Source organism: Desmodus rotundus, chromosome 4 (genome assembly GCF_022682495.2).
Source record: "Desmodus rotundus isolate HL8 chromosome 4, HLdesRot8A.1, whole genome shotgun sequence".
NCBI lineage: Eukaryota > Metazoa > Chordata > Mammalia > Chiroptera > Phyllostomidae > Desmodus > Desmodus rotundus.
In genome coordinates, this window is record NC_071390.1 from 148,935,691 (window position 1) to 148,963,410 (window position 27,720).

The 27,720-nt window shown below is 36.0% G+C and overlaps 1 protein-coding gene across 10 annotated transcripts in view; it reads right to left on the bottom strand.

Annotated features, from left to right (window-relative positions):
• Positions 1-1,571: 1,571 nt before the first annotated feature.
• The window catches only part of ARHGAP12 (Rho GTPase activating protein 12), a 123,039-nt gene continuing 96,890 nt past the window's right edge, over positions 1,572-27,720 (bottom strand). For 9 of the 10 annotated variants that reach the window (XM_045183061.3, XM_045183058.3, XM_024573863.4 and 6 more), the window contains 9 exons: positions 25,414-25,515; positions 22,611-22,709; positions 19,634-19,736; positions 18,255-18,371; positions 16,489-16,587; positions 15,139-15,216; positions 14,901-15,035; positions 14,568-14,670; positions 1,572-13,719 (listed from right to left, as the gene is read on the bottom strand). In XM_045183061.3, coding sequence (XP_045038996.1) covers positions 13,545-13,719; positions 14,568-14,670; positions 14,901-15,035; positions 15,139-15,216; positions 16,489-16,587; positions 18,255-18,371; positions 19,634-19,736; positions 22,611-22,709; positions 25,414-25,515 — 1,011 coding nt within the window. In that variant the 3' untranslated portion in view covers positions 1,572-13,544. The remainder of the gene's footprint in view (positions 13,720-14,567; positions 14,671-14,900; positions 15,036-15,138; positions 15,217-16,488; positions 16,588-18,254; positions 18,372-19,633; positions 19,737-22,610; positions 22,710-25,413; positions 25,516-27,720) is intronic. The other variant, XM_045183059.3, reaches the window with a different exon arrangement.

A 27,720-nucleotide genomic window follows, 5' to 3' on the forward strand; every position in this document is an offset into this window, starting at 1 on the left:
GCATGGCAAAATACAGTAATTTTGCATGTGATTATGTCAGCCATATTGGTTAATATTCCCAGTTCCATATTATCTGCATATTTTATGCTTTAAGTTATCAATAAAAAAACTTAACCACATGGTATGAAGACAAAGCTCAGGTCGCTCCAAGATCCTTGTGGTATATCACTAAGCTACTTTAAGTAACACTCACTATTTAGCAGCTGGTTGTTTCTCTACAAGTACCAGACACTAAGTTATTTCTCTCTCTATCCACAGGATATTGTGCGCAATTTTGTCAAGGTTTTGCTCAACCCAGGATTGTATTTATAGCATTCCTTTCATTGACCTACCCATTTTTTCCTTAACTTGGGGAAAAAATGTCCATTTTGAGACTTCTGAATATTGTCTCTATTATGTATCAGACATAGCAACATATGTTCTCGAATTCCACCTGCAAGTTTTTCGGGAAGCAGGAGCATACTGGGATGTGGTTGGTCTGGTCCTGGAGCTGGGTCATTTAAGACTTTTCATGGCTTTTCTGGGTTGTCTATTTGAAGATTATTTTACTTGCTGGGGATAAAAGCCTTTCTTGTGTTGTACTTCTTGATCTGCATATATTTTAAGGCATTTTTTATTAACTAGCACTTTAAAAAAATTCATTGGGAATTTAAACCTTCTGATAGTTTTATAAACTAGAACTATTATATGATCATTTTGATTATATGCCCCATAGTCAACTTTAGTTCATCGTTTGGACTCTTGTGTTCCTCAGAGGGCTTCCTAGGCAAGCATACCAGTTTCTTTAGTTTCCTTCTCTTCCCACTTTGCCTCTCAATAACTGTGCACTTGAAATCTCGTATTTTTATACTTTCCCAGGAATTCATGGGACTATTCACTGTTTTTTAATCCTCACCTGAGGATATATTTATTGATTGTAGAAAGGGAGAAACAACGATTTGAGAAACATCAATCGGTCGCCTCCAGTAGGCTCCCCGACCGGGGATCGAACTCAAAACCTACCTATGTGGTCTGACTTGGGATGGTACCTAAAAACCTTTGCTGTACAGGATGATGCTTCCGACAACTGACCCACCCTTCCAGGGCTGGACTGTTCACTTTTAAACTCTCAAACCCTAAGATGGTTTGGCTATGTGTTCTTCCAAGAGGAATGAAGTTATCTAGTTATTTATCTTTTCATGATGCTAGTAGCCATTGATGCTTAACACTTATATTAACTCAATGGGGGCATAAAATGGGTATTATATTTATTTTTTGAATTATAATTTAGTTGGAATACTTCTTTATATACTTTCCCTATCTGCCATTTACTCACCCAAGTGCATACAGAAAAGACAAGATAAATGCTTCCTTCCCTTTATTTGCTAGCCTGAAGGAAGATAATTATTGGCCCCTTACCTTCCTGTTAAGGCGATTACCTTTTTAAATATCATTTTGATAAATTAACGGGTTAAAACATATTAATGGATCTCAATTAACTGCAATCATTCTCATCATTGAAGTTCACGTATTCTGTATTTGGCCAGCGGGAATCCTTTTCAAGTTGCTTCCAGATCCTTTTGACAATATCCTTGCAATATCTGATAGTTTCCTTGCTATACATAGCAAGATCTTGCAGAGTCACCATGTACATTTCCTGTCCCAGACCTGGAATCAGCCATATCTCTAAAAATCATTTATTTTTTTAAATTAAATTTATTGGGGTGACATTGGTTAATAGGGTCATGTAGATTTCAAGTGCGTAATTTCTGTGATACATGACCTGTGCATTGCATTGTGCGCCCATCACCCAAAGTCAAAATATTCTGTCACCATATATTCGACTTCCTTTACTCTTCACTCCCCTCCCACTCCCTTCCCTCTGGTAACCACCATACTGTTGTCTGTGTCTACGAGTTTCAGTTTTATATCCTACACGAGTGAAATCATATGGTTCTTAGTTTTTGTCTGACTTATTTCACTTAGCATAAAATTCTCAGGGTCTACCCATGTTGTTGCAAATGGCAGTTTCATCTTTTCTCATGGCTGAGTAGTATTCCGTAATATATAGGCACCATATCTTCTTTATCCAGTTCTCTCACAAAGGACACTGTCGCTATCTCCATGTCTTGGCCACCGTGAATAATGCTGCAGTGAACATAAGGGTGCATAAATCCTTGCAAATAAATGGTTTTTAGTTTTTTGGGTAGATACCCAGAAGAGGGACTGCCGGGTCATGTGATAACTAGTTTTTTGAGGAACCCCATATTATTTTCCATAGCAGCTGTGCCAGTTTTCTTTCCCACCAACAGTGAATGAAGGTTCCTTTTCTCCCTCTCCAACACTTGTTACTTGTCGGTAATACCCATTCTAACAGGTGTGAGATGGTATCTTATTGGAGTTTTGATTTGCATTTTCCTAGTCACTAGTGAAGTTGAGCATCTTTGCATATATCTGAGTCATTTGCATGTCTTCTTGGGAGGGATGTCTGTTCAGGTCCTCTGCCCACTTTTTTAATTGAAGTTTTGGTGGTGTTTTTAAGTATGTTTTGGATGTTAACCCCTTGTTGCCACTGTTGTTTACAAATATTCTCTCTCATTCAGTTGCTTGCCTTTTTGTTTGGTTGGTTTCTTTTGCTGTGCAGAAGCTTTTTAATTTGATATGGTCCCATTCATTTATTTTTTACCTTTACTTCCCTTGGCCTTGTGATCAAATTTATTAAATGTTTTCTACGACCAATAATGTTTTCTTCTATGTGCTTTATTATTTCAGATCTTATATTTAGCTAAGTCTTTGATCCATTTGTACATGGGGACAAACTATAATCTATGTTTATTCTTTTGCATGTGGCTTTCCAATTCCCCCAACGCCATTTATTGAAGAGGCTTTCTTCTTTCTTTTCTCCATTGTGTGTTTTTGGTTCCTTTGTCAAAAATTATTTGCCCGTATACCTGTGATTTCATTTCTGGGCTTTCAATTCTGTTCCACTGGTGTGTTGTGTTCTTCTGCTGCCAATGCCATGCTGTTTTGGTTATTATAGCTCTGCAGTACAACTTGAAGGCAAGTAGTGTGACACCTCCAGCTTTGTTCTTTCTCAAGACTGCTTTGGCTATTTAGGGTCTTATGTGGTTCCAGACAAATCTGATGATTTTTTCTTCTATTTCTTTTTCTTTTTTTTTTTTTTTTTGAGTGCGAGGTCATCTTCTATTTCTTTAAAAAATGACACCGAGATTTTGAAGGGGGTTACATTAAATCTGTTTATTGCTTTGGGTAGTAGAGATAGTTTAACTATGTTGATTCTTCCAGCCCATGAACACGGAGTATCTTTCCATTTGTGTTTGTGTCTTTTAATAATCCTTTGCAGTTTTCAGTATAAAGGTCTTCCCCATCCTTTAAGTTCATTCCTGGGCATTTTATTCTCTTGGTTGTAACTGCAAAAGGAATTGTCGTGTTTCACTCATTTTCCTGAAGTGTCACTGTTAGTATATAGGAAAGCAGTGGGTTTCTGTTCACTGATTCTGCACCCTGCAACCTCACGGCACGCGTTTGTTGTTTCTAATAGCTTCGCTGGTGGACTCTGGAGGGCTTCCCATATGCAGAGTCATCGTCTACAAAAACTGCCACACACTTCTTCCTTCCTACTTTGGATGCTTTTTATTTCCCTCTCTTGCCTAACTGCTCTGGCTAGAACTTCCAGAATTATATTGAATAAGAGTGAAAGTGGGCATCCTTATCTTGTTCCTGATTTTAGAGGAAGAGCTTTCAGTTTTTTCCTATTGAGAGGATATTGGTTGAGGGTTTGTCAAATATGGCCTTTCCCTGGCTAGACTGACTAAAGGAAAAAAGAGAAAAGACCCACATAAACAAAATCAGAAATGAAAGAGAAGCTACCACAGACATCACAAATATACACAGAATCAGAATACTATGAAAGGCTATACGCCACCAAATCAATAACCTAGAAGAAATGGGTAAGTTCCTAGAAATATACAACCTTCCTAGACCGAATCATGAAGAAACAGAAAACCTAAATAGACTGATGAACAGTGAGGAAATTGACACAACCATCAAAAACCTCTCAAAAAAATAAAATTCCAGTACCAAAAGTCTTCATTAGCGAATTCTGCCAAACATTCAAAAAAGATTTGATACCTATCCTTCTCAAACTCTTCCAAAAAATTGGAAAGGCAATACTTCCTAACACATTTTATGAGGCCAACATAACCCTGATACCAAAACCTGGTGAGGACAACACAAAAATAAAACTACAGACCAATAGGAATGCAAAAACCCTAAACAAAATACTAGCAAATTGACTATAACAATACATCAAGAAACAATACATCATGATCGAGTGGGGTTCATTCCAGGGGCACAGGATAGAGCAACATATGCAAATTGATCAAGGTAATCCACCATGTTAACAAAACAAAGGATAAAGATTATACATATGATCTTATAAATAGATGCAGGAAAAGCACTTGATAAGATATATCCATTTATGATTAAAATAATAAAATGGGTATGGAAGGAAAATCTTTGATGAGAAATTACATTTCAAGGTCAAAGTTTAGGTACCAGAGATGCTCCTGGGTCGGTCATTCTCCTAGGTCTTTTCAGTGGGCACTTATCGAGAACACACATCTCCCTACACACACGTAGATATACCGCCTCATGACTTCACACCAATACTCCCAATCCAAATTAAGACTACAGTGTCTTATTTATTACAGCTGTGCCTACCGTTTTCAAGGATCCTGATGCTCAAGGGCTCAAGGGATAGAATACTCCATAAATATTCATTTGCTTGATTTCCTATTACATACACAACAATCGGAATACCACCCAAAATGAGCACTGGTAACATGAAAACGTTTGCATGTTCTCATTCTTCTATTGTAAATAAAATATACTAAACCATCAGTTGTAAGGGCATATATGGCCACTAAGGACTGTATATTCTTTGTTGGCCCTCATTTAGTCTTATTTCTCTAAGTAATTAAATATTTAATGCTCAAACAGCAGTTACTATGTTGATGTCTCTAATACATTTCAATAGCCTGAAACTGATTCTGTATAGATTTTTTTAAAAAGATTTTATTTTCAGACAGAGAACAGAGGGCGAGAAACATCAATATTTGAAACATTGATTGGTTGCCTGTTGCTCGCCACCTGCTTGCCCACAACCCAGGCATGTGCCCTGACAGGGAATGGAACTGGCAACCTTTTGGTTTGCAGGCAGGTACTCAACCCACTGAGCCACACCAGCTCGGGCTCATTCTGTAACAGATTCTTAAAGATGGGATCATGGCAAGTAGTTTTGAATCCATAAATGCTGATAACAATTTGTACCTTTTATACTTGTTGGAGGGAAAGTCCTTGAGTGACTTTCCTTGAGAATCTTAAAGCACATTGCTCCATTTTCATCTGGTAGAGTTTTATAAGTTCTGATAATCTAACACTTTCCCTTACAAATCACGTGCTCTTTTTAAACAGATGCCTGAAAGATTTGCTTTTCCTTCACAGTTCGCTAATTTCACTGGCATGTCCGAATATTGGTCATTTTAGGTCAGTGTTAATTAGCTGGTGTGCTCTTACTACACATAATTTCTTTTCCCATTTCAGGAAAGTATTCTAGTGTTTTGCTTGCCTTTTCATCTTTACGAACCCCTGTTAATTTTGTTTTGCCTATCTTCAACATCACTTTTTAATTTAAAAAAATCTTTAAACTCTTTAAAAATTTTTAAACTTTCTGCTTCTTTTCGGGCATTATCTAATTTGTCTTATGTTTCTATTTACAATTCTGAAATATTTCTAATTCTTTCCTGAGTTTTGGCATCTTATTGTTCAGTTCTTATAACCAGATTTATGTTCTTTCATATTTCTTATAGACGTGGAGCTCATTTTAACAGATTCTAGTTTTTTGTGGGCATGTGTTTCTAGCAGGCTTCTAGTTTCCATAGGAATGTTGCTTGTTTCTATACTTTTATATGGAATTTGGCCTTGATACTATTACTTTACTCTTTTTTATGTAAAATTAACTTTCCTGAACTTTTGGAACCAGACAGAATTCAGGAAAGCTTCATTAACGTCAGATTCATTCCTGTTTTTACATTGTGTTAAAAAACATGGCAGCTTGATTCCCGGGATTTCCTGGCTCTACCTACCCTTCCCCACTCTGACCCAGATGGTCTCTCTTGTCTACTGTCTGTATCCTGTTCCATTTTGATTCCACTCTTAGCAACCTTCCCATGTGAGGCGTTGTCCTGGAAGGGAGCTGTGCAGTTGTGACAAGTCCTAGGGCCTAGTATTCCAGCCCCTTCATTTTTGATCATATTGCAGTTCTCCCGTGTCCAGGTCTCTCAGAGGCTACCGTATTGCTTCTCTCTTGTCCCTCTCTCACAGACACCAGTGTCATCGGAGCTGTTGGAGCTTTGCCCCACCTGCTCATATTTCGGGGGTTGTGAGGTTACCTTGTTACCTAGTTTTGCTGTCATTGTCATTATGCTGTATTAATGTGGAAATTAAAAAAACTATTGTTTCACCACGACTATGTTCCCAGAACCCTCCATATATTTAACTTTAATACAGAAGTATGATGTTGGTTACTTGTGTGGCCATTACTAATTGTCAAATCCATGCTTTTCCCGATACTTTATTGAGACTGTCCCATTCCACATTCTATTGCTTCATGCCAGGATGTTCCATCTATTTAAAAGTAGGCCTTCATCAAAGCCTTCAACATTATTTTGTACTTGACAAACCCGCCTTACTCCAACTCAACAAGTACTCAAGAATTATGTCACTCACATGCTGCTCAACTGTGTAGAATAAATCTTAGCCCAGTCTCAGTAGGCAGGCATGACCACAACATGAGTGGCTCGCTTGAAAGGCACACTAACAAAACTACTGAGATTGACCATTCTGAGTTCGCTTACTCAATATGGGTATGTCAGAACTGAATTTATACTGTTTGACATATTACCAATCTCAACACCGTAAACATAAAAGCAGGAATTCTGTTTTGCTCACCATTGTATCCCTAGAAGTTAACACTATGCCTGAACACCTAAAACGAATTCACCACATTTGTTGAATAAATGGGACCTTAGCAGACTGTTTATATTAAGTCTCTTTCCAACCTTTCTTCAGTGGGAGATGTTTCCATACTACCCATTATTTAAAATAGTAATCTCATATTGTCTGATGCTGTTTTGGGGGAACCATTAGTGCCAACAGCACAGGCACTTACGAGAGTGATAGGACGGGCAAGAAGGTTCATTGTTACTGGCAATGCTCAGGCAATTAATTTGGTTTGTATGACAGGTCAAGAGACAGGGACATAATCAGAGTGGGCAGTTAAAAAATGTAGTCAGATGTCAGACATGACATCAGATCAAGGGTTGAATTCAGGGAACCTCATAGTCAGAACTTGTCATCCAAAGATACTGGATTCCCTCTTAGAAAAGATTTAGTTTCCTTCTCAGCAGAGCAGTGCTGGCTTCCTGGAGGCCTCTGATTCCTCTTTAAATTCGCCCTCTGTGGGAAACATGGCACTTTGGACATGAAGGCCTCAAGAAGTCCCAACAAAGTCTCTGTGAGTAGCCAGTCATGTGACTGTCTAACGTAACCATTAACTGCTGAGCTGGGAGGGGAGGGAAGATAAAGGGAAGGCAGAAGATGACACGACACAGAAGTATTTCATGTTTCAATGAGAAGATGGGAGGAGAGTCTGGGAGTTCATTTTACTGGACTGCAAAGCTTCTCCACCCTAGGATTTGCTTAAGTCTGAACTAAAGCACTTAGTGTCAATGGAAACTACTGTTCTACCTGCCTAGGAATTTTAATAGAAATTATTTTAGAAATAGAATTTTAACAGAAAGCCTTTACAACAGGGTTGAAAATACATCAGCACCATCTTCTTCAATGTGAGCATTGCATATGTCAACAATGCATAGAAGAGCTCTGAAAAAAAAAATAAATAAAAAATAAAAAAAAACTGGCCTGGAACCCTTACAATAAACAATCATCTTGATAAAAAACAGAAACTGCTAAGTCATCATGGACTCTATGGGATCTGTATACCATGTCCCTTGTCCTTACTTTAGCAGGCAGCTGGTGAAATCATGTGAGACCTACTGAAGTGCTTTGAGACTACCAACCATTTCCCTGTATCTGTGGCTGTATTTCAGTTCCCATTTAAAGGGAAATTTTGTATGTAGCTCTTCAAGACCTTCTCTGCTTCGTATGTAGCATCATTAGAAATCAGGAGTAAATACAAGGTGAAGTAGCTTGGATCCCAAGGGAAAGCTCTAATAAGAACCATTTCTTTCATTAATTGTTTATAGACGGTTTCTAAAATAGGATTTCAGAAGAATCTTTCCCACTGAACTGAAAATTCCTGGAATCTAAATGTAGGAATACTGCCACATAAACCTCGGAAATGTTATAGGACGGCATTCCTAAGTGTCCCAGAGCGCGCTATCAACTGAGGCTTTTTTAAGCCACAGTTCTGAACCGGTTTACAGCAAACTGAAAGCATCCTGCCCGGAGTGGTATCAAAGTCGTCACATTTACCATCCTCCCAACCGCCAACGTGAGAGCCCACAGCAGGACAGATAATCGGCTTGGCAGGCCTGTTATTGGAAATCTCTCTCTCCTTGCTTTTAAACTCTCCCAGGGTCATATACTTAAGAGACAAGCATGAGAGAGAGACCTTTTACAGCATGTATTCCTCATAACCAACCTTCTAAACGGGACTGTCCAGAATTTTCTGCGAGGATGGAAATGTTCCATAACTGCCCTGTCCAATATGGTAGCCATTGACTCCACGTCACTACTGAACATTTGAAATGCGGCTACTGTGACTAACTGAATTTTTAAGATTTATTTAATTTCAATGAAATTTAAATTGCTACAAGACAATTTAATTGGTGGCTACAGTAATGGAAAGCATAGTTCCAGAACACGAGTGAAAGCAGATATCCGTATTAAATAAAGATTAACGTACGCAGTGGCCTGCCCAGATGTCAGTGGGTAGAAACAGAAGCGTTCACATCTGATTATTTGCCCGGGAGGGAGAAGAATGCGGGCTTACTATCTATATAACTAGAACTTCAGCAGAAAGCAATACCAACCCTCTGCCAAGCTCTGCTTTGTCAGAGATATACATGATATATATAAAAGAGAAAACAGAAGTTTCAATATGCCACATAAAAATTAGCTTAAAAACAGATGCCCATAATAGGTAGACAAATTGCTAGTTTCTTCTTCAAATGGTATTATTTTAACATGCCAGACTATGCCTTACTTAAATTGATCACAAACTTAAAATAAGGTAACCAAGATAATTCTTCCAGTCAGCCTTAAGCTTATCATTTTGTACCACTGACCATATGGCCTTAAGCATTCACAATAATTCTGGGCCTCCCTAAAACAGAACTGTGAATGTGAGGGTTCCTGTTGGTCCTGCTTTATCAACTGATGAGACTCAGTTTTACTTCAGTGTCTAAGATTCCCACTTCTCTTGCCAGAATATAAATAATCTTACAAAATGCCCAGGAGAATAAAGGCGGCCTTGAATGCAATGCTGCGTCTACCCCAGGTACTCTACCGTGACCTCATGGTGGTTCTGATTTCTCCCTCTGCAAAGGCCCTGCTGATAAGCGCTCCTGCATAGAGCACCACTGGCTGTTCTGACGGCACTGTGGGTTTAACCAGCATTACAAGGTTTAATGCTATTGCAGTGTGAGCCACAGCTATCAGGACCATGGAAAAGATCAGGCTACCAGAATTAATGATTACAAACCTTAACTGAAACTCCTTTTCTGAAAACACTGAGAAGTAGTAAAATAAAAGCATGGTGGTGTGGGGTGAGGGTAGGGGGGCAGTGCGGGGAGACAGGGGAGGTTGATGTGAAAAATTGAGGAACCAGATTTTTCTAAATCCATATTGCAGTGGTTTATTAACCAGCTCCCTTAGTCTATAAGTGCTCTGTTTATGAGAGTACTATGAAAGTGTTCTTTTCTTTCCTTTTTTCCTGTGGGAGAGGGAAGCAATGAAGGAAATGAAAGAGTTCATTTAAGTGCCATAGTCACATAAAGCTAATTTGTAAAAGCTCACTCCAGCTGAATATATTTACAGCCACCACTGGTCCACAAAACTTCAGTTGAGAAGACTAATTGAGATTCTTCAGCAGAACTGCCTTGTCTGTAGCAGTGACAGAATGTCTCATTAGGCATCTGTGCCTCCCCTTCTCCAGAATACGGGTCTGCCTCCGCTTGCCTGGGTTTACAGCGTGTGTATTTCCCGTAGATCCGGACGCTCCGTTAGTGTAAGACTGTGGATTTTGTTTGGCAGCACTTACACTTTTTTTTTTTGGTTGCCAACTAAAGTTGCATTTAATAGGACTGTATTAGTTATACTGCAGTACTGTTTAAAAAACATAAATAACAACTATGCCCCCCCTCCAGGACTGTAACTGTAACATACAGGCTGCTCAGGTCCCTATTTACCACCTTTTCTAGCTCACATCAGAGAAGTGCTTTCTGCAAAAAGAGAATCATTAAAGCTGATGGCTGGAGTTCCGAGACTAGCAAACTCCATAAAATCTTATTTTCTACCCATTTTCAATTCTATATTTAGATACAGTATTTGAGCATTTGACTTTTAGTAGACCACGAGAGTGTGACGCCCATCTGACTGTTTTTATTTTCCCATTTGACTATTTTCTTCTTTACTAAAATGACATGTGACAGGCTTCTCTGTGTACTTTTTTAAAAAATGCGTAAAAAGGGAGAAATTCGTGTCATGGAAAACCACTTGTTTGCTTTAAATATTTAATTAGAAGCCTCTCCCATAAGGTGAAAAAAATCTCCTGGCATAAATATGGAATAACATTTTTTCCCTTTCACAGCTGATATCTAGTATCTAATATTACAGGCTTACAAAAAAAGCATGTGATGAAACAAACTAACACAGTATCAAAGTCTCAAGGTCTCTGCCCTTACAGTTATCAATGAATTTTCATTTGCACGAAAGCCATGGCACGCGCACACACAGCCATTTACATACGTGTGTGTGTGTGTGTGTATGTGTATATAATGCCTAAGTCTCAAGTTTGGCTTCATTATTCCATTTGCGCTTTTCATTTAAGAAAAAAATATCTATAGACTTGCCTCTGTCTGAAAGGTAACATCATTTTTTAGGAAATATTTCATAATTAACTTTTTCAAGTAAAAGGTGAAATTTCTTACTGCTTTAAAATGTAAATTATTTTTCTTCCAACTGGAATGTAATAACACTTCAATACATTTTTTCTTTCAATTTCTAACTACCTTTTTTTATGACATGCTAAAGTAAATTTAGTAAATGAAATTCCACTGACAATTTATTTCAGCCTTTAATACAGTTTCTACTAAAACTCAAGCTGTTGAGACAGGAAAACATTACTGGTTTTGTCATTACAAAAAAACAAGTGAGAAATTTCAATTCACAAGGATGGAAACACAAGACACTGACCTCACTGTGCATACAATATTCCAGCACGCTGGTTAGCTACAGACTGGTAAAACACTGAAGACCACATACACACATATGTACTTTGAAACAAGAAATACAGGACAGTATTAATCACTGATACATCTGTAACTACTGAGAGAACATCGCGGATTCTAGTCTAATTGTTTTCCTGGCACACGATCACTACACAGGACAGTCCTAAATCATGTATTGGTAAGGATATCTTTAGGCAAATATAAACATTCTCTTTGGGGGTTTATTCTCCCTGCCCAAAACAATTTGCTTTCCCATAGCCTGGTTTGTCATCAATTGAACAAGATCACAACAACTAACAATAGTTTTTATCACAAACTCAGGTGAGAGGTTTTTAAGATAGATCATACAAAAAATATTTGTTCCCAAGGAAGGCAATCTATAAATTATAAATGCGATGCTAAGAAAAGCAGACTTTGTTATAAATCATTCACTTTCAAATACTGATGAAGAAATAAAAAACTGGGGTGGGGAAGGCAAACAAGGCATTGTTATGGAGTGGGTAGGAAAGATGTAAAATGAGGAAAATACATTTGCCATAGAAAATATAGATTCAGTTGATTTTTAAAATGAGGTATGCCAGTAAATGCAAAAACAAAAACACTAAAAACTAAAATAAGCATTTCTAATGGAAAAAATCTCTACACCTCGTATAGTTTTCTTTATTCAGATTAGACATTTCATATACAGCAGTTAATCTAGAAAAATACATTTTAAAAAATTTTCAACAGACCATGCTCTCTGTAACAAAATCTTCCAAACCCTGTTTTTATTGTACAAACCAGTCTACATTAGTAATGTAAAAAGAAATTCTCAAATTTAGCAATGTCATTTTCCATCTGACATATACATCTAATTTGCATATAGGTTTCCACTATTCATACTGCAGTTAGAATTCTGTAATAAATTGTTTTCTAATGTATTCTGTACATATTAAATAACCTAAAAGGCTCCTCTTGTAGTGCATTTACCATTTAGCAAGTCTATTCAGTATTGTTCCAGTACCATTTGCATTACAGTGATTTGCCTGTAAATGTAATTAAAAGCTAAAAGTGCACACAGTTAACTTTCTCAAATAGTGACTTATTTTGGAAGGAAACCTAATATTCACAGAAAAGATTGCCAATATAATGATTAGAAATGTAGGGTCAGAATGTACTGTGAGGCTATACAACACAATTATATACATACACTGAAGGATATTAAGTCTTCAGCCTATATTTACATAAGATAACGACTGTTTCCACAGGGTCATACCAAAACTTCAGTATGGCACTAGATATAATTACGATTGTTAGCTAAATCAGTGTTAGCACAGACAGCCCCAAAATACCCTGAACTGAACTATGCTAAACTAAACTCCAGTATATCACAGTGTTTTAAGTAATATTAGTGTGCTGCTCAAACAAGCAACTAAGACAGCCCATAAGGATGCTGTGCAACCCGGGAAAAGACAGCAAGCCTCCATCAAGGAGTTATGTCTGGGTTATGATCAATTTTAGCACTTAGGCTGCACTGCATGCAAAAACCCTGAACAAGAAATACACAGTTTTCAGAACAGATATACTTCATTTTGTTTAAAATGCCCAGGAGTGATTTCAAAATAACTGATAGTAAATATTGATCTATCATGTGATGAACCTAACAAATCACGAGAAGAAGTTCTACATTATCCAATTTGAGGGGAAAAAATGTAGATTTCTTACCAAATTATCCAGTGTATATGACTGGTTAGAATTGCAAGTTTTGATTTTTACTGAAATTCAGAATATGAAATGCAAACATTCAGGATAAAATTAATTGAAAATTACACACAGTTATATGACCTTGCAACAAAGCAGCAAATATGAGGGCCTAATACCCATCTTGACTCTTCCAGTCCCTTCTGATCCCTCAAAAAAGTGCAAAATCAAAGGGTCACTGCTTGGTCCAAAACCAAAATACGACATGTATAAGGATTTGAAATCTGATAGAATCCGGCTCCTATTCCACAGGTTGTCTTCAAAAAGAAATCAACGTCCGAAGATGGAATTAATTTCCAGCAGAATTAATTCTACAATCTGGTTCTGGTAGACAGTATGAACTGCAATATTGCCAGTTTCCTTCTCTGGCTTTAACAGAGTGGGGCCAAAAACAATTGCTATACTCTGACAGGTCATTCGGTTTTTTTCTCCGTTTTCTATAACTCTAAGGGGGAAAAAATACATTGTTAAAAGAGAAAACTTTTCAAAAGCGGTAAATTCTTCAAACTGTATTACAAATATAAACACTTTGCATTTAGAAATGAGGACAAGTGCTCATTTCCCTAAGGTACACATAAACTGTTTAGCCAAACAGAACACAGACCAAATGTCATATGAAGCTTGCTTCTGGACACACACAGCTGGACGATGTAATTATACATACTCTAACAGATTTAAAAGTGTGTTATTTTGGCTTAGTGTTTAAAGTAAGACAAACTTAAAATCAGTTATAATTCAGGTAACAATGCTTACTCCACTAGATTGACAGGGACAAAAAATTTCATTAGGGCACAGAGACCAAACTTGGAATTTTACCCATTTTATAGTTTATTTTAAAAATCTCTTCCACTGAGTCATTTATTTTAGTGTTCTAGTGGTCTTTCAGAAGGAAAAATATCAGTTATCAAGGTAGCTACGTAGGTAACTTAGAGCAATGATGGCTTTATTTTAAGGTGACTGAATAGTCCTCGTTTAATAACCAATCTCATCTTCACATTAACTTTAGTAACAACTTTTGAAGACCTACTACATGTTTGCTAGGCACTATGTAAGTACTACACACATAATATCTACTTTAATGTATTCTTTGTACCAAGCCATTTTCTCCATGAGAAACTGAGTTGGCTCAAAGGAGCTATCTTTTTCAAGTTGCAAAGACAGTAAGTAGCACAGCTGGGATCTGAACCTGCATCTGGCCCCATGGATACACTACATCATGTCTCGTAACTATGCAGTTCTCTTATTTTTTGTTTTCCCAAATATTATTTCTCTTTTGTGCTGAGACTTTATTACCTTTTCAGATGTCTAAAAAGGATCTGCATTGTATCTTGATTTGGCTTTGGCAACTGTTTGATTAGGTCCTTAACAGCAGCGACTCGCTGTCTTGGTTCTTGCTCTGCAAAAAGATAATAACTAGAAATATTGCATGGAAACTAAAAGCAGTGACATAGTTTTGAACCTGATATTTGGTGATACACAGTGACATCTGGTGGTCGCTTTTATAATTTCTGGAGTAAAACAATCCACTGAACAAACTTAAAAAGATGAAACAGAATGTAGTGACTGAATCTGTGGAGAGGATTTTCAACATCTAAGAAAAAAATAGAAGTAGAATTACACACTTACTAATTGCATTCACAAAATCATTAAAGTGAATAAACGTAAAAAGAGGTTCTGGTAATTCTCGAAAAAACATTTTGAGTGCTCCAGTAATGACATGAATATCTTCCCATTTACTATCATTCAAGTCCAATTTCTCATCTGAAAAAAACAGTAGAGATAGAAAAAAATTTATATTACTGTAACTAATTCTAATAGCTATGAGTGATTATTCTGGATATAACAACAGGGAATGTGATCTTACCATGATTGACTGCAAATCTCAGCTTCTGAATGACTGCAAGGTTGCCACTCACTCTGTATATCCCATCGACATCCAGACCTAAGAGACAAATAATATTTTTACACTTAAAGTACTTGTTTGCCTCTTCTAGAAACACGTCCATGCTTCAGAATTCTTATTAATATTAGCCTACATCAAATGGGCAAATATTCTTTTCCTCTAAACAGCTTTTTCCAGAAGCTTGACACAGAAAGGGGTAAAAATTCACTCTGAATTCTGTTTAATAAATAGCAACAACTCTATTTTATCATCAAGGAAACTACCTCATTAAACTTTAAATGCCAACAATTGAAGATAAACTTCTGTAGACACCTGGGGATGGTTCTACAAGAGAGCCAGCAGATAAAATCAGCCCACCCACTTTTTACATGCCTTCTTATAATGTAAATGCACATATTAAAGTACTCTCTTAAAAATGTTTTGAGAGTATTAATGTCATATTAATATTGATTATGATACATAAATTCATATGTGCTAGCAACTAAAATAATGGTTCTACAAAAACAATCGATAATTTGAATATTTAGCAACTTCTTTTATGTGTGAAATAGAACCATTTGAAATTCACACAATTAAGCCTAAACATTTAAATATTCATTAGATAATAATGTTGGACACATTCGACAAAGCTATTCATTGAACTTCAAATAAAGGCGAGCAGCAGGGCGTCTGCACCGCTGCACTGACAAGCAGAGCAGGGAGATCTGTAACCGGCAGAAATGACGAACAGAGCAAATAACTGTACAAGATGTTTCTCATAATACACAGGTATAAGTTAATGATTAGTCAAGACTTGTTAATTTACATAAAACTAGGATAAATATTATAAACATTTAAGAATTAATCAAAATATAAATTAGTTTGTCTTATTTTATAGTAAATGACATAAAAAGGATTGGATAACTTTCTAGTTGATTTAAGTTTTAAAATACCTCATTTTTATTAAAAACAGAAGAAACTTTCTCTTAGTGAACACAATCTCCTCATATCCTCTACATTGTCAAATAATTTCTTAATAAACTCAGTTTCACAATCACTACTTGTTCATTTTAAGCAAATAAATGCCAACTCCAAATGGCTTAAAAGAATACTCATCAATCATAAGTGAACATTTAATAGATGCCTACAAAGGTCTTAATTAAAAACAAGTACAAACAAGTATAAGTTTTTTGCAAACAAGATGGTTTTCTTAACATCTTCCAACTTTAAGGAACTTTTGGTTGCATCACTCAAAATCATAAAATCCTAGGGATTTTGATGGCAAAATGATGGGCTGGTATGCTTAACATTAAAAAAAAATCATTTTCTTACCATACTCTTCCACATGTTCAATGCATAACTTCACAAATTTCGGCACTGTGCCATTCTCTCTCTGACAAAGATTAGCAAGGTTGGCTCCAAATACCTGATCTGAAAGAGATTTGTTTTTTACAATGAACCACTTTGCTAAAATTTAGTTCACAAAATAGCTAAACCATTCACACTGCAACAGAAGCCATTCAACGCATCCGGAATTGCTTACCATAACTTACGTTTTACATGACCTGCCCTCTGCCTCCCCCCTCCCATCTCATTTCAGATAATTCTTCTTCTTTACTAAATTCCATGAGCCCCCCAACTTATATTTGCTTGATAACCTTATTATCTTCTACCCCATGTGCAGAGATCAACACGCCCCTAAATTCAGCTCCTCCTCATCTCATTACTGCTGGTCTCAGCTAAATGTCATCTCCATTGGAAAACCCTCTGAACACTGTATCTATCACCCAGTCACTCTATTTTATTACAAGGTGAGATTCTTCATAGTACACATCACGCTTTTAAGTTATCTTGTCCATCTCTCATTTTTATATGTTTCCTGAGGGCAGGGACCTTGCAAGTCTTGAACACCAACAGGTGTTCATGCCTAGCACTTAGATACTCGAGTACTCAAACAAGCATATGCATGCTCAGGTGTCAACACCTGATTTCACAAAATATGTTTCAAAGGCTGTTCTATTAATTTTTCAACCCAAAGTTTTGAAATGCCACATCTGTGCTAAGCATTCAGGAAAACAAAATATGTGAAGTGGTGAGTAACACCATAAAATGGCAACTGTTTCTATTTTTCATTGAACAGGCCCCGCGAACAAACCAGTGGCCATATCCATTTCAATTAATTTGTCAGCTGTTTTCCTTTTTAAGATTCCAAACTCAAAATGCCAAATTTGTATGATTATCTGGAAGTACTTGTTTGTCTATAACTCTTCAGGTTGTTAATCTGAAACACTTCACTAGCTGAACTCTTCCTAGAAGTTTTAAATATCTTTTAAATAAAACCCACTTGTGTATTTTAATTTAGATGCTTTCCAAACAGAGGTTCCAATGATGGTCTTTGTCATAAACTGTGCAATCAGACACAAAAAGATATATATCTTTTACCTGTATCTTTATTTACAAATAACTATCACTGTTTTGAGTCATGAGTCATCTTTGGACTTAAACATGCTTGTGAGAACTAAAGGTATACCCGCGTATATTGTGTATTCTTTAAAATCCTATTTTGTATTTCTAAAGAATGCCTTCTTACAAAGACAAGATCTCATTATGGTGCTTTTGAAATAAGCACATGTATAAATTAGGGAAAAACACCTTATACTAATTTTTAAATTATGTTAAATGAGAACTGAAAACAATCAAGAACAAAATTGCTTGTTCAATATTTTTCTTCTTTCTACTATGTTAATGATTGTTTATTTAAAATTTCTTCTGATCAGTGCATCTCAAAACTAAAAATCAGGTCTTGTAAAAATCTGCCACCCATCTGACCGAGTTCATGCAGTTAGTCCCTCTTGCACAGGGTTCCTAAAAACTCAGTCTGGTATTTGTGTCTGCTCAATGCTTTAGTTAAAATAAATTCTTCATGTACATAAAAAACTCAATTCTAATTACTCGAATATATTTTAATCACTGAAGTTATTACAAACTTCATGAATAAGGAATAAGAACATTTTTACAGTTTGAAAAATTTTCAGGTTTTAAATGTCTTATTTCTGATTATGGCCAAGTTCATTATCACAGACATCACTTCTACCTACCTTTAATATAACCCTTTTCACGAACAGCTTGCAAAGTGGGGCGCCGTGTAAGAAACTTCTTTAAGTTTTTCTTGGTTTTTTTCTGTTCTGAAGAATCAATGCTAGACACTTTCATGGCTTAAAACAGATATTAAGTACTTCATAAAATAAAAACTTTTTTGAAAAAAGTATTTTCAACTAACTCAAAATATATTAATCTCATATGTAAAAGTCACAATATAAATTCAGTTGTTCTAACTTTAATATGGTTTAGAGTAACATGAAAGATCAAACAAATGCAGACCCAATTTCAAAGTGGTAAATCAAACAAGACGTTTTTTTGAATCACTAAGCACTGACCTCATACTATATGCCTTCTATGGTGTATGTATTAAGGCATCCCTAAGTTACTCTAATTTATATTCACTATTTCATAAATGATATAACTTATCTTCTTTGACCCTCCATCAGTTTTAGAAGGTTAAAAAAAAAAGACCAACAAAAAGAATCATAAAACATAAACAAAAAGTCCCTATTCTTCCCTATCCTTACTGAACTAAGGTGGGAGAGAGAAAGACAAAGATCATAATTATTTGTAGTTTAGACTAAGTCTCATCATAATTATCTGTACTCTGAACTAAGAATACTCTGGAAAATGTTCTATGTTGCCTTTAGTACTGATTTCAATTACAATAACAAAAATTCAAAAAATAAATTTCTTGAAAAATAACTACATTTGAGGAAATGATATATTAGTAAAGAATTACAATGATAACATTTTTATCTGTTTACATTGTTATATGGTGACAATGTCAGCAATCGGCCTGAACTTCATTGGAAATATGTAAGTTTGTTAAAGTAGATTAAACAAAGTTCAGAGGCAGAGCTAACAGCCTATTTAAACAGTGTAATTCACAAGGGGCCCACATTAGACAATGCTATTCTTAAAAGTAGCTACACTTGCAGAGACACACCCTAGTGCAGAGGAAGCTGCCTGGTGTCCACTGTATACATGGAACCATCGTATATATCCCATGACTTTGGACTTTTTAAAGTGTAAGATTCTACCTAGAATCATAAACAGTAATTACATGTTTTTAAATCAATGAAGTTCACCTTTGTAGAGACCTCAAAAGAAGTATATCCTAACATGTTTTTTTCCTCTTGAAGTATCACAGTATTTCAAAACTAGTAGGACTCTCTAGGGATGCACACGATGAGGCTGAACAGTAACACTGAGTTAACAAGGAGAGGACTGAAATATTGAGATTGCAGGTACTTAACCTTATAACTTTCTTGACACACTGGAGATTTCACTCAGATATTTATTTAAAATGTTTGAAAAGCAAAGAGAATAAGCTCACTCAAACCAACAGCCAAATAAAGAAAGAATAACTTACAACGAAGTTTTTTAGGATCCTTATGGTCCTTTTCTTTATCATGCTTTTCTATTCCTGGTGAATCCGGTATCTCCTCTTCAACTGCTTCTTCAGCTTCTACTGTCTGTGGGTTAGAGATTTTCCAAACACATTACTTTGATATTACTTTAGATTTAACACACAAGATCAGTGACTAGCTCTTCCAAATGATTTTAGGGAACTAAATAGCATATATACAGCAGGTATGATTTAGATATTTGATGAATCATTTAAAATATTCCTTTTCCCCTTAGATGGCATTAATTCTGAATTCCCAATAATAAAACATTACTGATAAGTCACAGGACAATGGGTTTACATTGACAGCGAAGCAATCTTGCCTCACTTTTGATCGACTACACATTGAGTGACAGAAATAACAGTTAAAAGGCCAGGCTACAGTCTGTGTTGACAGAACAGGATGAAGCTACATACTGAGAAAACAGTGTAAGATACAAGAAAGTCGAACAGCCAATGGTGCATTAATTTTTCACACCAACGAGCTTTTTAAACTTTTTCAGTTACAGTTTGGGCCAATAGTTCATCCTTGCTCACAGACTTGTGAATGTTAGGCACTGAAAGAAACGCTAGAGATCCTTGCCCACAGTCTAACCACGATCACTTTTCCAGGTTAGAAAACTAGACTGAGGTCCCAAAGCCAACTTGGCTTTGCCTTTCCCACAGAGACATTTACTCCACTAAGGATTTACTTTTGTGTGTAATGTCAGGGAAGGTTCATACTTCTTTTTGCATGTCCAGTTGACCCAGCCTCATTTACTAAAACGTTTCTTCTTCCGCACTGTTCTACAGCGCTCTATCCGGCATAAAGTGTCCAAAGGTACGAGGGTTTATTCCACAGATCTTTGTATCTATCCTGGTATGGACACGGCACTGCATGAGTGATCTTGGTATATGCTAGATCAAGCTGTTGTGCATTCTTCTTCAAAGAAGTCTTGGATATTTTTAGCCCGTTGCGTTTCTATATGAATTTTAGAATAAGCTTCTGATGTTCCACCAGAAAACCTAATGGGATTTTGAATGAGATTCAAAAATCTCAAATCTATAAATTTATAAATCATTTGGAAGTATATTATATATTTTTACATTATTGAGACTTTTAGTCTCAATGAACATAACAGTCCATGAACATGGTAATACTTCTCATTTAATTAGGTTTTCTTTAATACCTCTTGATAAAGTTTTCTAATTTTCCCTACAAAGGTTTTGCAGGTCTTGTATTTATTCCTCAGTCTCTTTTGCCACTCAGTAAACAGTACATATTTTAAAATTTCATAGTCAGTAACACATTCCTCTCTTTTACTTGGTTTACTCCCAGACCCTAAAGGGTTAAATTTAAGAAAAACAAAACCAAACCCACTTTTTCTGCAAGGTCTTCCCTGACCCCTATACTAAGTTAGCCCCTATTTCATCAGTGTTTTTATAGTATGTTGTACATCCTGTAACATCATGAAAACTCATCACATGTCATTATATGAACTGTTCAGCTGTCTGTCCTGAGTAGTCTTCTGTCTTTACTGGCAAGCTCCACGTAGAGGTGTAGCATCTGGCTGTGTGCTGCTCTATCACCCAGTGTGCACGGCATGCACGCATTTGTCAAATGAATGCAGCCAGACTTGCTTTCGAGAAACAGCGAGCAGATTACTGTGACTGGAGCTGAAAGCCCATATTGGGTAGAGTGGATGGCACAACTAAAAAGACAGATTGGGTTCAGGTTGTTGAATTTTAATGGGAGTCACAGAAGGTTTCTAAGCAGGAGAGGACTATAAAATTGACATTAGGAGGTTTCATATAGCGATGGCATTGTGGAGGGATTGATGGGACATGAGATGAAGTAAGGAAAACTGTTTGTCGGTTACTCTTAGTATAAACATATAAAGGCCTGTGCTGGTTTCAGGAATAAGTGAAAAGGAAGGAACAGGATACAGAAATATTATAGAATATTATAAACTACAAAGGAAGAATATATATACTGTAGACAGACTGATGAGTCATGTGCTAGAGGAAGTAAAAGTTAAGAGGAAAAGTTAACTATACTCAGATTCCAAATCTGGATGTTCTGAACTTGAGTGAATCACAGACTTTGGAGCTTGAAAAGATACTTAGAGGCAATCAAATCCAACCTCCCTACTTTATAAGTGAAATGCTGGGGCCCATGGTGGTAGAAAACCTTGATAAGATCACAAAATATTAACTATGAGGCTTCACCTATAAATTCTCTCAAAGACATCTTAATCCCTACTAAAGCCAGTCATTCCTAACTTTTTTAAGTCTTCACTTAGTTTAAAAACCACAACGCAAGCATTTTTGTCAATGGCATATGGTCCTTATTTAGGAGCCATGCCCCCGTACAGTGAGCAGCTAAGAATATAGTCTAAGAAGGTAGAGCCCTGAGTATAATCTGAGGTTCTTTTTGGCTGCTATGAATGCAGGAAGATGTTTACCAGGAACATGAGGGCACTGTTGGGGGAGGGGCAGAGCTGGACACCTGAGGACCCCTTGGGGGACGGGTACAAGAGAAGTGTCACTAGGAAAGAAAAAGTACTAATTAAGAGACTATAGCTTTATTCATTTCACAATTTTGCATAGGACCTGTTTCCGCCAAATAGTACTATTTCCAACTCATTCAGACACTGAATAAATACTATGTACTAGGCACAATCTGACTGTCTCTTCTTATTGAAATATTTCTTTTTGGACCAATGTCTCATGGGAAAATTAATTAAAATGACTTAAATATTTTAAGCAGTTAAGCACTACATAAATGAAGTTAAATCATTTACCAGCCCCTAGGAATTACTAAGGTGACCATCATCTTCCCCACCACTGTAAAATGTGTTTTTTCATATAACTTGGAACCTAGATATGCAGCAACCAATGAAAAAGCCAAAGAGAAAAGCTGCTCTGAAGTAAAAAAAATTTACCTAAGTCAAACACATACCTGATTATTGATGGTAGTACTAAGAACTTTAAACCAATCATTAATAAAAGTGTCATTATCAGACTGAATTAGCAGTTCTGTTCCTTGACGGGTTTTCAGCTTTAAAGAAAAAGAAAAAAAGAATGGTTAGTGCTTTCAACCAGATAAATGAATACATTTATATTCAAACTCTATAAAACCACCAGCAGAAAATTAGATGCCATATATTACATTATGTGATGAAAGGTTCAAGTACTACACAGCAATGGAATATCTTTTATTTTAGTATAAACCACGACCTGAATTATTTTATAAAACATGAAGTTTTTCTCACAGTAAATTCTCAGTGAAAATCCAGTACTTTAGAATCCCAAATTCCATCATGTAAATGCCAGAAAGTGCTGAATCTAATACTTTATCACTAAAAAATATGTTGGTAAGTATCAAAGAAAGCTATACAGTTTAAATTAGAACTGAAACACACACAATTCATTTATAAAGAAATAAAACACATGGTATTTTTACATAAATCTGAGAACTTTTTTCCCTCTGATTAAAAACGTAGGAAAAGAATGTATTGGGTTGGCCAAAAAGTCCATTTAGTTTTTTTCTGTAAAATAAAAGACAAATTTTTCATTTTCACCTATAACTTTATTGATTTGGGTATTTTGAGTATGTTGGCTATGTCCTGCTATTGGCTTCTAGCCGGTAGAGGCCAGAGGTGCTGCTAAACGTCTTCCAATGCATAAGACAGCCCCATGGCAAAGAATTATTTGGCTAAAATGTCAAGAGTAACAAGAAACTTCGCAAACCACTTTTGATACATTTAATCAATGACAGCATCTTTTCCATACACTGCACAAATCTTTGTGTGTTTCAGTTGTTTTTACCTTTCTTGAAATAATAAAGCATAATATGTCAAAAAATACTGCACATTATCTTCCATCTTCAATATTAAAATGGCTGCAAAAAAATTCACCAATTTGGTGTTTTTTTTTAATGCATGCTGATACAACAACTGTCACAATACAATCTAACAAAATTGTTTTGAATGGAGACAGACAACTAAGCACTGCTAGAGACACTGTATGGAAAAAACTAAATGAACTTTTTGTTCAACCCAAAACAAAGAGTTAGACCTTCCTTATCCCCAATTTAATAGGCCAATATAATGACTTAGTACAGAGAGAGTACAGATAATATATGTCACATCCCTTTGGGGCATACACATTACTAAATTTACTAAGTAAAGTGTCAAATCATAAGCTAACTCAAGTAAAGATACTACTGTATTATGCTATATGAAAGTAATAATCAATTTATGTAAAATTTCTTTGGTTCAAAGTTTCTTATCACTTGATTGAGGAAGAATTTCAAGGTAGTTGGAGAAAGCATTTCCCCTATTTTCTGGTTGATAACTGTTTTTATTTTTTCCTACAGGAACACATGGCAGTGTTTCTCAAACAACATTTGGAGACATATGCCTCAAACTCAGTTCCTGAAGTGATGTTCAGAAAAGGTATCTGACCATGGAACCCTTTACATTCTGGAATCAGTTACTGACACTGCAAGACTAACTGAGGAAACAGCGACTTTCTCATTTCTTTCTAGAGTGGGTCAAATCAGTCAACTGATACCCCACATTCAGTGCACATAAGATAACTCTGTTAGAGGTTCTTACAGATAAAGAAAAATATAGTGTCTTTGCTTAAAAGGACATAAAAAACCCCCTTACAAATGATGATAACTCAAGGTACTCTAAAATAAATGCTATTTAAAAGCATAAACAAAGAAGCAGCAGTAGTGTTATGGTAACGTATCTTATGGGCTTGAAAGATCCGTAACCTTTGACAAGCAGAGACTGGCATGGGTCAGCACCCAAGGCAAAATAATAAAGAGTGAAAACCATAGAGGGAGGAAAAGAGCAACTAATCCAACCTGCCTAGACAACAAGCTAGGAAAAGACTAAAACATGGGTAGGTTAGGATCTGGAAGACGGTCTGCAAAGACAGCCTCAAAAATTCATCCTATCTCTATATCCGTACTAATCTAGAATGTGACTTAGCTGCTCCTTAATCAGCGGGTGGACTCCAGCTCCCCACGACCCTGAATACTTGGCTGGCCTACTGACTTGTTTTCACCAACGGATACTGACATGTGACTTCTAAATTTAGTCCTCAAGAAGCCTTGCAGCTTCTCTCCCCCACTCCTGGAACCCTGATACCATCAGGTAAAGAAGCCTGGGGTAGACTCCTTGAGAGTGAAAGCTCTTCTGGAGAAAGAAGCCTAGCAAACAGCTGGCACCAATACCAGACATGAACTAGACCATCCAGCCCCAGTCAAGCCACTGGATGACTGAAGCCTCATGAAAGCTTCCAGGTGAGATCAGAAGAATCACTCAGCTCATTACAGGCCAAACAGAGCAAATAAAATGATTCCTTTCTTAAGCTGCTAAATTGTGGAGTAGTCTGACTACAGCAATAAATAAATGATGCAGAATCATATATTATTGGGGAGAGTTTTTAATGACAAAATGTATTTTTTAATATTAGATTTTGTAGGTAAAGGAAACCTTACCCTTTTTATTGTTGCTGGGGAAAAGCAAGATTTGTGAAACAAAAGCTTGTAATATATAGTCTGAGATCCAATAATTTATGCAAATAAGCCCTGATATTCATATTAGCTTTTTAAAAAAATAAAAACTGACTTAATGACCAAATTTGCCCAAACTAGTCACATTAAAAGACCATTTTCTAACATAACTCAAAAAGATCCAATTACTACAGTTAAGAATGTGTATTATACTTAGAAAGAAATTTATTACCTCCAATACATTCTTTTTGCTGGATTTATCCTTTGAAGCCATCTCAATCGTTGCCCCCTTAAGGTCCACTGTGAACTCTGGTTTGGACTGATTACTCCCAAACTTCATTCAGAAGAAAGGAAAAACCTTTATGTGATGTTCACGTACATGTGTACATTCAAAAAGACTTAAGAATGGTTTCATATTATTAACAGTAAATCAAACAGGTGATTATCTCAAAGACTTCTTTCTCTATTATAAAATAACAATTCCAACCTTAAAATTGAAAAATATCTGTAAGATATGAATATGGAGTCACAGAAAAGGAAATGAAATGGCTCAACTTCTATCATAAGAAAAATACAGCTGTATTAAAATCTTTTCACCCAACAGTGTAGCACAAGAAAGAAAGAAAAGAAGGAAGTCCCAACATTTGATGAAAACCTAGGTTGGTGAGGCCCTCCTATGAAAGCGGGGTATAAATTGGAACAACTCCTAGAGAGGGAAAACTGGTAATTCTGTATTTACAAATTTACAAACATATGTATTCTTTGGCTTAGCAATTCCATTTCACTTCTTGGCATTTATCCTAGACTTAACATGAATATAAAATAATGTGTTCAAGAGGTGAGGCAATATATGTATAAATAATATCTGGCAGATATTCAACCTAATAAACATTCTCTGAATCTTGATTTTGTGATTTCAAGAGTTATTTCCTTATCAACTATTTATGTTGTCAGCAACCAACAATAATTTATGAAATAAGAAAACTCTAAGCCCCATGTTCTTTTATTCAACCTTTGTTAGAAATTATAACTAGAGCCAGATGCTATAAAGCCTTAGCAATTAATTTAATGAGGAACCATGAAAAGAATAGGAAGATAGTTAACATAGGTGGTTTGAGAAGAAAAAGCACTTAACTAGCTATTTAGTAAAGCATGTAAAAGAGAGAAGAGCAAATAGCAGAAAATCTATGTTAAATGTAGTCCGACACTGTACTTGCTATCATTAACTTAAATTTTTGTTTAGTCTGTTAACTAAGAATAGAAAACAGCTTATTAAAAGATTTGGAGGTTTTAAAATCTCTAAGGGCTGATGACCTGTATGTAATCTTAAAGTCATAAAGATTTGTTAGAGGCAATTTCATTTCCTTAAATATTTTTAAGTCAAATTAGGTTTGTCATTGGAAATGGATCTTACCCACCAACCTTGTGATAACTTATTCACTATTCGTAATGTCAGTGAGTCTACTCAATAGCTTCACATTTAATAAATGGTTCACTTCATCTTTATTCTTAATCCATCTTTGTAGCTAGCAATGTGACATAAGTACTTGTTACAACAAAAATTTAAGATACTATATGGAATTTTTATTAGTGTACTCAAAATAAAAATGATAAAAATTTAAACTATTCTACAAATTTTTGGCTCTCTTAAGTACCTTTTGTCATTCAAAAGACATTCAATTAACCATAAAGCTTACAATGGACATAGATAACTTTCTGAGCAAAAATGATAAATCTCCGAAGTTATTAAAACTTAAACGTATATACATTTAACAAAATGATAAAAACCAATTTGCCATTACATGCTCTGTAGATGGTTTGCTACATATAAACTAAGGTATAAATAGCTAACCAAATGAGAAATAACAACCAAATAAAATACAGCAACATGACAAGGAATGCTAGCAAGATGCATTCAATATGGTTGGCAAAATCTTGTGTTTGTTATGCGTTCTTTATGAAAATCTAGTCTCGGTTTTCTCCACTGTAATCATCCTCTACTGTAATGAAATTCATGGCAAAGAATACAATTCCTGTGGCAAGGGGCATGCAACAAGAACACACAGAGTGAGAGCTGACACAGGACCAGATATTACATGATGTGACAGCAGACCGCTGACTGACAGAATTTTTTCCAAGAAGGAAGCAGCGAATGCAAGAGCTCAGAGGCTGAGCCCTGGTGGCAGAATGACTTGATGGAAAAGGGGAGAAAATGACGAGGTCTAACACAGCACAATGGCAAAATGCCACCCAAGAGAAAAGCACAGTGGAACCAAATTAAGACAAAAATACAATTCTACAAGCAGACACAACATGGAAAGCTGAACTTCCAAATACTTCTGCAAAGGTCCTAATTTTATCTCAGAATATTTTATGATTTTGTTGTTACATACATTCACACTTTATTTTTAAGATTAATGCTTGATAGAACATTGTACATTAAACAGACCTGTCTTGGCTATAATCACACCAAAGGCCTTCTGGGGTAACAGAAGTCATTTCTGGTCCTCTGCCATCTTGCTCAGTCCCCTCCTCAGAA